The 12683-nt window shown below is 36.9% G+C and overlaps 1 protein-coding gene across 3 annotated transcripts in view; it reads left to right on the forward strand.

Moving 5' to 3' along the window:
• The window catches only part of MYO16 (myosin XVI), a 363109-nt gene that overhangs the window by 197810 nt on the left and 152616 nt on the right, over positions 1-12683 (forward strand). For all 3 annotated transcript variants that reach the window (XM_021415119.1, XM_021415129.1, XM_021415137.1), the window contains 3 exons: positions 1398-1525; positions 8210-8315; positions 11688-11805. In XM_021415119.1, coding sequence (XP_021270794.1) covers positions 1398-1525; positions 8210-8315; positions 11688-11805 — 352 coding nt within the window. The remainder of the gene's footprint in view (positions 1-1397; positions 1526-8209; positions 8316-11687; positions 11806-12683) is intronic.

The raw sequence follows: 12683 nt of genomic DNA on the forward strand, positions 1-12683 counted from the left end.
AGAAATGTTTCAGAAGTTTCTCTTTCTTTGCTAGGACCCTTATCTTTCTCATTTTTCAATTATGAGGTAAACTAGTTACTTGCAAGGAGTTTATGTGTCCATACGTAGACATCAGACTGCTGCTAGATTTGTTTGTTGTAAATATAGATGGCTTGACCTTATCTCTGCTTTGTCCTTACTCAGACATTCCAGAGACAGAGTGTGCATGACTGTTGATTTTTCATTTCTAATTCCCACCCCATACTCATTATTTTCTTGTAATTGCAATGAATTCAGGTCCCTTGCTATATTAGGCAACATTCAAATATATTTATTTAGTTTTACAAGGATTATAAATCACTCAAAATTTGGTAAGCAAATTAATCTGTAGCTGCTTGCTACATCATGAGGTTTTGTGTGTATCAGTAGATGCTGTGGTGTTTGATGATAGTAGCAGCAGATTCCAAGTATGAAGTCTAAATTTGGCTTCTATAAATGGAAATCATCCATAAGCCATAAGGTTTTGTATGATTATATTTTTCCTGTCACTGAATATTTTGCTTTAGGTACACAATGAGACTGTGCACCAGGAAAGAACTGTAAAGAAAAAGAGCTCAAACATATTGGCCTTGACATTATTTGTAAATCCAGGTTGAAGCAATGAAAATATGATCATGTATATTCTTCAATAACAGCTTCTCAGATTTTCTTCCTTTTATAATCATTTTTCATAACTTGGCAATTTTATGCTGACCTTCCACTCTTAGTTCCAATAGACTACTAAAACAAATCATTTTGTAAGCAGTTTTTCACACTGAGATAAATAGTGGCATACATTAATATACGCTGTTTCATTTGACACAGTTGTTAGGTGATAGCATTAACGTATTTTAACACTGAAATACCCTTTACTACTATAGTAACTCTTCTATAGAAACATACCATTTTTGAGATGACATAGTAACTGTAAAAGCAGTTTGTACTATGGTCATCTTGTTGTGTCACATTTGCGCAGAGTTTAATTCTGTCAGATTAGAGCAAATGCACGTATTCTTTAAGTCCATTAGTAAAATGTCTAACCTTGCAGAGATTATGCAGTGGCAATAAGTGTGAAGGTTTTTCAGATCATTTTGTTTCACTCAGTTCAAAAAGAAGCACTGTGGAGTGCCATAGTTGTGTTTAATTTTGTATCTTAATTAGCACTTTTATACTTACATCTCTGGTTTTTTTTTAGTTAAACTCTCCACAGGCACCATATGGTACTTCAGGAGTACCATATATTTGTACAGAGATTCTCTTCATTATGCATGGAGAGCTTTACAAAGACCTGGTATTACGGAAGTGGGGGTGAGGGGCACGGCATAGATGAAACACAATTTGAAATATATTAATTGTGTTAATTTATATCATCTTTTCAGGTCACCCAGCTTTATTTAAGCAACTCTGGAAAACTGTGTTCCACGCTTCCCCCTCATATATTCTCCTGTGCTGAAAGAGCTTACCACATGCTATTCCAGGAACAGCGTCCCCAGTGCTTTATCCTCAGGTGAAATTTTGTCTTTCTGTTAACTATTTTACTACTTCTGCCTTTCAGCTGTTTCCCCCAGACTCAGTACTTAAGATTTCCATTTTGTTTTTTCCTCCAGCTGATTTTTTTCTGTGTACTGATCTCTATATCATACATTAGAACTGAATAGAACTGAAAAGGGTTTAATTACATCTCAAGTTCATAAATTTTCTTGGGAAATTGCCATTCCATCTAACTAAGTCTAGTTACAAAGAAAGAATTAATGATAAAGAATTCAAAGCCATTGTGTGTATTTGCTAATGTTACATGGAAAGGAATTAGAAATAGGATCTAATGAAAATGAAAAGAGAAGTCCTTTACAAAAGTGTAAACCTCAGAGTTGATGCACCTGTATTGGAGCTTCCACTCTGCTTCACATGTTGTGTGAGACCCTGAGCTTGTTATTTAGACCTCCATCTTCAAAATGCACTTTACGTAGTTTACGGTATTGTTCCAATAATAAATATATTCAAGACTGTAAATAAAAGTATTACAAATGTCCACTGAAACAGAGGTTCATCTAAATGCACTACTTTTATTGTGGTGAAACTTCGAATTCTCTTGGCTCCCTACATCTGTGTATCTGCTGCCCTCCCTTTTCTTCCTTCAGCCTACCTGAAAGCAAAGAGTGTGGTGAATTTGGTGTAGTTGCTCAATCGTATCAGTTTGACTGTTGCTGTTGGCTGACATGTTGACCAGGGTTTGCAGAACTTTGTGGGAAATGGGAGAAAGAAAAAAAAAGTTAATTTTGATTTGACCAGGAATAAAAGGTGAACTACTAGAGAGAGCTTATAATTACTCTTGAACTACCTGTAATTCCTGAGGTAGTTAACAAGAGCTGCTAACCATACTGTTCTAAAGTTATAACAATTACAATGAACACATAACTACAATCATATATATATACAATTTTATTGGATTTTGTTTTCATGGATATGGACTTGGGCCAATATTTGAAGTTCATACACTAAGCCCAGGGCAGGACCAGCAGGGCCCACTGGTTTTGGTAGTGGATTTTGGCTTAGTCTAAATAGTTCATAGAATGCTGGATAGGAAAATAGCCGCACTAAATCAGAAGGATGCTAGATTTGTTTGGTTTTATTAGCAGTAAATCCAGTGAAAATTTATGTCAGTTGAATATTCCTGTGGATATGCACAAAACTCAGAATGAAATTTTTTTTCTAATGATATATAATAATACTTTAAGTAACTTGTTAGTAGAATTTATAAACATGTTGCTTTACTTTTATTGTAATAAATTTTACTGTGAGATGAGTCTACTGTTTTGATGTGCATGTTATGTTGTTATGATGTGATATGGAGCAGTGAGAGTTAGTATCATGCCAATGTTAATGTTTTATTTTCACGTGCAATTCTCAAAATATGTCCAGTTGAACTGTAAGCTGCCACAGAAGAACCAAGTGATGTCAATGTCTATAACTGTCACCTGAATCCTTCCTGAAAATTCATAGTTTTTTTTTTTTAAGAAGAAGAATCTCATTTCTTTATAGAAGACTGTTATTTTCAGTATATCCCGTTACCCACTATCTTTTCAAGAAGTCTGGAAAGAGTTTCAGAAAATATGCCCTTATGCATTTTAGTCCTATCATCTTCATCAAGCCTCTTTGTTCTGGAGAGATAAAGTTTATTTTCTATTATCAGTGTTTTTCAGTTCATTTTTTTTTCCTGCCAAAGCTTAATAACGAAAATAAACTTTACATCAGTTTAGTGGCCATTGTTAATGATTCATGAATTACTATTCTATTGCACGCATGCAGTGTGTGATAATGAATTCTGCATGCAGCGTAACCCTTAATGATATGGTTGTTCTTAGTCGTCATTTTTGCTTGCCACATTTTTGCAAGGGATAATAATGAATAGAGGTTAAGGCTCATGAAGTGGACTGAGGTATGTCCAAAGTTATCATCCTGAAACCATAGCTAAAATTCAACTTTATATTAGCGGCCCATGTGTGTGTTCAGAATAGGTTCATAGTTTCTGGGCAGAGTCTCACAGTGCTATTTATTTCATGCTTAATCCTGACTGAACCAGGAGTTTGGCATTTCTTTACCCAAGTCCCTTACAATGAACTTGCTTAAATCATCAGCCTCTTTTCCCACACAACAAGTAGAACCCAAGGAAATGGCCACAAGTTGCACCAGGGGAGATTTAGATTGGATATAAGGAAAAACTTTTTCTCTCAAAGAGTGGTCAGGCACTGGAATAGCCTGCCCAGGGTGGTGGTGGAGTCACCATCCCTGGTGGTGGTCAAGAGGCATCTGGATGAGGTGCTACGAGATAAGATTTAGTAGCTCAGTGGGAAGAAATGGTGATAGGAGGACGGCTGGACTAGATGATCTGTAGTTCCTTTCCAACCTTGTGACTCTATGATTCTATGATCACTTATTCACATAAATGAGTGAAGTTGTCATTCACACCCAAGCTGTTATATTTACTGTATGTGATGCTGCTCATAGTTACTGTCCTGTAAGAGATCCATTTTAAGTGCTCAGGATGATCCATACAATTTATCAGTCTTTTCTCTCCACCTTCTTTGTAACTTTCTACTTCACTTATTTTCTTGAATTCTGAAGCTTTACTCTTAACTTCCTTCGTTGGGCTACAGTGTTAAAAGTTTCTATTATTATTGTTATTTGGACACTTCACAAATGTCCACTCACTGAAATCAAGTGTTTTACAATCGAAAAGGATATGTCCAAATTATTGAAGAGTTTTCTACCAGTTATTCATAATTACTTTTAGTTTATAGTAATCCTATGTCACTGATGTATGCTTAACACCAAAAGCTAGCTGTGTGTATAATTTTTATGAATGTTATCAAATAAAGTTATGTTATGCTTTTAAATAGCCAATAGATAGACTTTTCATAATCAACTTGCTTCTGACTGGATTTTGTTCCTGCTGTGCAGGATATGAAAATGTATTAACCACTGACAAGATGAGTCCGAGCTATATATATATATATATATATATGCTTAGGAAAGCCTAAGCATAGTTTATAAGCTTGTTAAAAGCTAAGGATCTTTAGTCGATCAAGCCAGTGGTTTATGGGATGATAATGGCTAATTTGGTGATTTAAAAAAGAACAACAAGCCTTAAGGAATATATATAATGAATTGTTATAATTGTATAAAAGTTAGGAGACAGGAATGTCAATATCCAGTGGTTTTATTCTGATATAAACCACGTTTATAAGCTCAATAATCTGGAATTAAGAGATATCTTCATCTTTTAAAGTGGAGTGACTTGACAGCTTTTGATTTCCTTGGGTTAGCATAAGCACATGTATTCTGCTCAGGTTAATAAATTGTGATTTTTAAATTATAATTTAGTGTATTGTAATTACAGTACAGTTTGGTCATCTTGATTATAATATAAAATTGTTTAGAAATAAGCTTTTCAGTTTAGTTTGTTTCAGAAATATAATTTCCCACTAACATGCAGAGTTACTTAGTTATTTTATATTTAGCAATGTTGCTCATACTTTTATATTTCAAGTCTAGCAATTTCAGTCATGGACCAGGATCCAGTGTCTTGTTGTGGTACCACTAAAACTGAGAAGAAATAATTCTGGCCTTCCAAAAGGTCTCCCTCTTTTCCCTAGATACACACTACTCTCAGAATGGGAATTTGTATTAATAATGTACATGCTTGAGGGTGAAACATTAAGGGACTGGCTTCAGAATTTCATGCAGTATAGCAAGTGTATCTGATCTGAATCTTCCTTTAAAACTAGTAGGAATTTTATACGAAACAAATTCTGTTGGAACTTTTCCAGCATTTCTGATTGTAATCCAAGCAGTGCAAGAGAAGTCATTGTCTGTTTAAATATTCCTGCAGAATTGATCAGAACTGAAAATGAAACGGAGCCAGTAAAACCCTGCCAGTTCTGTGATCTGAAGTGACAGGTAGCTCCTTCCTTCTATATTTTGTCACAGTTTCCCCCAAACATGTGATGTATATGATTAGTTTACGTTGGAATTGACATTTGCCAAACAGTAATGATCCAGTTAAGGAAACTATCTGAATTCAGAAATAAATAACGTGAATGTCAGAATGATATAGATATCTACCGATGGATATAAAGGGCAGTGTGCACTGGACAAGATGTGGGTTGTTAGGGATTTTATTTTCAAACATATGAGCCCTTGTGCTCAGTGACATCATGTGTAGTTGTGATTGCTCAATTTCTGAGATATTTGAAGTACTAAGTTCCTTATAATCTGAAATAATTGATGAGCCACTGTTGCTAGTCTTGCTGATAACCTGTGATATGATGATAGCAGGTTGTGGCTGTGTTTTTGGTCCAGGTGTACCATGGAGGGATAAAATTATTTCATATCATGGCACTCAGGTGTCAACGGAGTGGCTCATGGGAGTGAGCAGTAGGAGGTGTGATTCAAGATATATTGATATCTGTAAGCTCACTGACCTTCTGCATAGTACAGGCAAAAGGTCTGTAATTTGCAAGAGTATGAAATGTCTGTGGGGGGGAGCATCACAGGACTAATGCATTTGTTTCACTTTGTTTCTTCTCCTGTTATTGATGACAGTGTAAAAGAACATAGGATTTAGACACAGCCATTATAAAGGTAGAAAACTAATGCTACTTCTTAGAAAAAGAGGCAGCTTTGTACAGTTAACATACAATCCATGCTTGAGAGTGACATCAAATATAATGTAACATGAAATGAATTGTTGTAGGAATTCAGAAGCTGAAGATTTGAGCAATGTATAGTGCGCTTATGGAGCATCTGGTCAATCCTGTAGAGATACTAGTTCACATTGGCTGTGATGGTGACCTTTATTTCAAGTGATTTGTTTTAAGACCTGGTTTAAATATGGCTTTGTGACCTATTATTTGAGGGCTTTGCATAGCATATATCCAGATTGCAAACCTTGGACTGCAAACCTCCTACGGTTACCAGCAGGAGTTTGAAGTCCGGGGGCAGCCTCCAGCTTGTTACTGAAGCATACTGAAGCATGGAGGACATAGTGAAAAGCAAGCTGACATATCACATATAGTAATGAGAAATCCCTCTTGACACCTAGGAATGCATCCTCTCAGGCAAACAAGTATGGTATCCACCAGAGCTGCGTATGTATCCCATAAGAACTAAGTGGCACAGAGATCCCACCTCTGAGTATGAAAACCTTTTTTTCTTCTCTCTTTTGTTTCTTTGTTTGTTTTCTCATTTGAAGTGAGATTATTATACATAAGGCAGTGGCCAGGCCGATCATATATTTTGCTGCCCTCTCATTTTCATGAACTAGCTTACAGACTGACCAACCAGCATGGACATTATACTTTAACTGACTGTGACAGAAAGAGTCTTTTAAATGTGATCAAGCAGGTAAATGAAGGAGGAGCATCAAATTACATTTTGTTTGGTTCAGTTACAATGTTGCAACTTACAATGCATGTAAGAAATTCCTTAATCAGGCTTCACTGACTTTATCTTTCCATCTTCATGCTTAAACTGCACCACAGTTCGCTTCCATCCCCTATTCCTTCACTTTACTGTTTTTTTTTTCTCCTTCCCAGCTTCCTTAATCAAATTGTCTATTACCTCATTTTCTTCATTTGGATTTCATAGAATCGTAGAATCATAGAATCATAGAATTAGCTAGGTTGGAAAAGACCTACAAGTTCATCCAGTCCAACCAGCCACCTACCACCAATAACCCCACTAAACCATGTCTCTCAACGCTGTATCTAAATGTTTCTTGAACACCTCCAGGGACGGTGACTCAACCACCTCCCTGGGCAGCCCATTCCAGCGCCTGACCACTATTTCAGAAAAGTAGTATTTCCTAATGTCCAGCCTAAATCTCCCCTGGCGCAACTTGAGGCCATTCCCCCTTGTCCTGTCACTAGTTACAAGAGAGAAGAGGCCGACCCCCAGCTCACTACAACCTCCCTTCAGGGAGTTATAGAGAGTGATAAGGTCCCCCCTGAGCCTCCTCTTCTCCAGACTGAACAATCCCAGCTTCCTCATAAGGCCTGTGCTCCAGACCCCTCACCAGCTTCGTCACCCTCCTCTGAACACGCTCCAGGGCCTCAATGTCTTTCTTGCAGTGAAAGACAGAATTCCTCTCAGGAATTCTTACTGTGGAATTCCACATCATGATCATGAAGTGGAAAGTTAGCTCCATGCCAGCTAACTCTAAAATAATCTTTTTATTTTCCTTTTTTCTTCATTTTAATTTCCTTTCCCTTCTTCCTAACACTTTACTCTTTTCTTTCTGACTCCTGTGATTACCAGAGTAGTATTTCCCCATCTGCAAAGAACTCAAAGAAATGCAAAGAGCAGATTCCTTTATTGGTCGGATGATAAAGGAGGAGATAAAAACTTTGCTGTAAATACCTTCAAAATGGCTTTAGATTTGATTGGCTTGGCCTGTGGTACAAGACAGTATAGATAGACAGTTCTGAGAAACAGCATCAATATGGTAAGCCAGTCTGTTTCCTATGTTCTGTTCTTGAGTATCTGCTATCCATAAACCTGTTATTTCAAATGAGCATTTGACTGAGATATCTTACATCCATTCCAACGCAGGTAGTAGAAAGCATGAATAATATCTCAGATGTGAAAATAACCAGTGATTCCCTCCTCTCTTCCTTGCCTTATCATTTTACAGTGGAGAAAGTGGTTCTGGGAAGACTGAAGCCTGCAAACAAATAGTGAAGCACCTCACTTGTAGATCTAGCTCCAGCAGAAGTACCTTTGATACAAAGATAAAACATGTAAGTAGCATTCTGAACACTTGCAGAACCTTGTAGAACAGGGCAAAAATCTGGCCTCTTTATAGGCAGAGTCATTTGAACAGCAAGGAAAAAGGCGTTTGCTATGCAGAAGTTTTTAAAGGGTTGATCACTACGATTCATGTCAAAGGAGGCTTCTTTCCTGCCTCGACCTGAATAGAAGTGGGATTAAGTTCATATTGATGTGATGAGAGGAAACTAAAAAGTAGAGTCCATTTTTATTTCTATATATTTTAGTGATTTTGGAAAGCAGTGTTGCAGTGAATAGGAAATATAGTGTGATAGGGTGCTGTCTCCTAAGTATGTACTGACTGCCTACAGTAAGTCAGTAAGATTCTTTGTGTGGTTGTAGTGGTCTTTGTCCCTTCCAAGAAGTGCTTGGACATCTGAAGTAACAGTATGTGAAACAGAAATTGGAAAGTTGTGGAAGATCTGTAAGGGCTGACTGAAGTTATAGACCTGGTATTTGTGCATTAAGGATGGAATAGGCAAGAGTTCTAAAATATTTGGTCAGTCATATTTTATTCCAGTAGCAGGACCAAATTATGTCCATTGAAAACTGTGAAATCGAGAGAACATGTTTTACATATCAGATAAATTAGACTCCATGCTAACACATTGTAAATGTAAATTTTTCATTTGACTGAACATTGCAGTTCATTGGTGTTTCATTGTTACAGCTGCCACAGTACTTATAGCAATTCAGACTGACATAAAAATTTTTGCTGAATTCTGGATTGTCAATTCAGCTTCCTTCAAAAAATTACCCTTCCTGTCGAAAATTCTCATCTGAGATCCCAGTTGAGAGACAGATTTAAATTAAATGTTTTAACACAGTGTCCATTGTCATAACTGAGTTGTGAGTTTCATACTTAAAAAAAAAAAATTTACTCTTTCATCCACCCTGATGACCTTCTTCCTTCACAGTACTTACAGTCAATCCAAGATAGCGTTTTTTATCTATAACTTGCCACGTGCATGGCATTCTATAAAACACTAGATTCATTCATTGTGTTTGTTTTTAAAGGCATCGCATGCGACATTCAAAAAACAGTGTGTTTTTTTTCCCTGAATTATGCATGATTCAGTCCAGAAAGGGGATAAGATAGTGTCTGAAGTCCAGCTGACACTAATGTACAACCAGAAATCAGGATTGTTGGGGTTGGGAAAGATTACAAAACAGTGGTTCCAATTTTGTACATTCCAGTAAGTAAAGTAATAAAAGTCCTATGGATTTGGGCTTGATACTAGAAATCAGTGATGCTTTTTGTATTTTGAAGACATTAAAAAAGCCAGATCACACAGAAAACACTACAATTCAATAAACACTAACTTTGTTTTACTTTCTGTAGTCATACAATTGCTGTGTTAAAGTGCTTTTCACAGTAATCGATTCATTGAAGTTGCTAATTAGACTGATGTATTTAACCTGTGTTTCACTTGCCAGTGTTAACTATTATACTGATGTTATTTTTTTCACTTTTTTTCATTGAAATTATGAAGTTTAATGTTGGAATGGTACCTCTGTATAGGCACCATATGCTTTTAATTCTAAATCCAGGAGCCAGAAGTTGTATCTAGGTCTACTGCTCTTTTTTATTTCTCTTTAAACTTATTATATCAAAGGCTAACTAAAAGTTTTGAGCTGATCAGTCCATAGATGTTATTGAATTAGAACTGCAAAATTCAGGTCAGATCTTTCAAGTTCTTTTCAGAAAGTTCAGATTAAGTTACGAGTAGAAGAAATAAGTGAATAAGTAACTTTGTGAATAAACAACTGTAAACTGTGTGTTTTGGATAGAAATGTGGGAGCAGTGGGAATTGGAAGGTGTGGGAAGTAGTCCTGCCTTTGCTGAGACTTGTCTCCTGGCACAGTTTAAATCCCCACCAGGTCCTCTGGCAATATGTACCAGGAACTGTTCACAACACTACGTCTGCCCTGCTTTGCAAATGAAAAATACACAAATGTGAACCTTACCATGTCACGTGCCATAGAAGTTAGAGTCCTAGTCTTGTTTAGTCAAATAATATAGAATTAGACATATGTTTCAATGACTTAATGCAGATAGAATTATTCCATATTAAGAAAAATGAGTTGCATTTTGTCTATAGAGGGATTCCTCATGAATAGCTTAGATGGTACGGCTGGCTTCAGACAGAGGAGGTAGGTGCAGCAGGTCCCACCCAGGGAAATTGTGTGGTAGTTCTGTTTTAGTTGCCTTATAAGGTGCTCTAATGAACACAATGACATGGATTTGTTCTTGCTGCAGTTACGCATAGCACCATTTAAAGTTACTGAAGCTGCCCCGGTCAAACTAAGTGCTGAATTAGCCTAATTTAAGCAAATACACCCTAAACCTCAACGCTATAGGAATGGAACAAAAATTAAGTTCACTAGTTTCTGCTGCCACCTACTGCACGAATGGCTGCTTTAATTAATAGCACTGAAGGGTCCAATTTTCAGAGCTGCAGTCTGTGACTGCATCCACACATTATCCGTGTCTCTCTGCAGTCCTATGTCTTCCCAGCAGGTTCATCCAGCTCCAGCAAAGCACTTTTAGCTCAGAACAGTAGTGTGTGGGGCCACACTGTGATCAACTTCTTGGGATACAAAACAGGAAAGTGCTGAAGGGAATTCATTTAGTGTAAGAAACTAAATGTACAGCAACAACAACAGAAAACTAAGTATAGAGAAAACATGGAAAAGGGTGGGCATATTTCATATTTTTTATTAAATTTAGTGTTTTGATAATGCTCTTTTAGCAATAATTGTTGTGATAATGAAGATGTCATATGGAAATACATTAATGAGACATGCAAAAAATAGTCTGAGTCTGTTTTTTCCTCACTTTTTTATGAGTGCTGAAGCAATTCTATTTAAAATCAGTAATTTATGCCAGTTTGTTGCGGTTTTGGAAAAAAACAGGACAATTCTGGCATAATATTAAGCTTGTAAATTCCTTTGGCTGGTTATTAGTATGAACTGGCTGTATCTTTTCAAGCATAACTGCCATCAAAGACCCTAGTCTTCTTGTTAATCCTCTCAGCTGTGGCCATGTGATTCCAGCCACTTATATCCAAACTGCCTAGAAAGGCACAGCTCAAGGTTGGGCCCTTGTCTTTTCTCTTCCATTTACAGCTCCAACTATTCTGACAGCAGTTAGATGGGTTTTTTTTTAGGTATCTTACTTTAATTTCTATACTGAAAAAAAAAGAAAAATCTTTCAAGGAATTTGTTAAATTCCAGGCTAAAAAGCAGTCTTATTTTCCCAGTTACTGGTCCCAAACCAATTTCACTGATGTTTATTGAAATATTTTCTTCTTTTGTTACTGCTTTACCATCTTTTCTTGCAGGTAAACTGCGTCTTGGAAGCCTTTGGACACGCTAAGACACCCCTAAGTGATTTTTCCAGCTGTTTTATAAAATATTTCGAGCTACAGTTTTGTGAGAAGAAAAAGACTTTAATTGCAGGTAAATATTATTTAAAATGTCTATGACTATTTTATGATTACTCTCAGACTAGAAGGTGAGGAATCCCAGTGTGCCGTACAAATAGTTATCAATTGCCTTCAAGTATGTGAAAAAAACAAGGGAGTTTATGGAGTGTCAGAGGAACGTGATTGATAGCACGTGAATTTGCAGCTCGTCCGAAGTAGAGCAGTTCTACGAGGGAGAGAGCTGCTCTGTGCAACCACTAGGTGGCAGAGGAACACAAGGAAAAACCGACCACTGCTGATAACTCTTCCATTGGCCAGGAGACAATATTTTCCTTTATGCCTGAGACTAACAAACTGTGGCAGTTGTGCATCACTTTACTGACTGATAAAAGTAACGAAGAGATTACTTTCTGCATTTGGAACTATTGTGGTCCTGGGCATTTTAAGTATCCCTTAATCTTAGCTGTTAACCCTAGGGCAGACAAAAAACAGGTATACTCTCTAATTACCAAATTAGAAGTTATTATAACTTTGAGCTTCCTCTGAAGGGACTAGGAATCATGCTGATGTTTCTTTCAGTTAGAGGTGAGAATGTGGAGTTAGTGTCTGCTTTCACTCTAAGTGGGAGCCTTGTAATTATCAGCACACATTAGTAATGAAAGTGGATATTGAGCTCAAGTTCTGTGGATTCTGAAAATTCCGATCATCTGAGCCAATCTGGGAGAACTTTCATTTCTAGTCTCTGTAGGCCATCAAAAAGATACTCTGTACTAAAGTGAGAGGTGAGTGCAGATATAACTGTACACAGTTTCCTACTTGCACTGATCCTCCTGGATAGCAAAGCTGCCTGGTGACACATTTTTGATCCAGCTAACTTAGATTTCACTGGATAAACATTTCGAGAACTGCTCA

Source organism: Numida meleagris, chromosome 1, assembly GCF_002078875.1.
Source record: "Numida meleagris isolate 19003 breed g44 Domestic line chromosome 1, NumMel1.0, whole genome shotgun sequence".
Lineage (NCBI taxonomy): Eukaryota > Metazoa > Chordata > Aves > Galliformes > Numididae > Numida > Numida meleagris.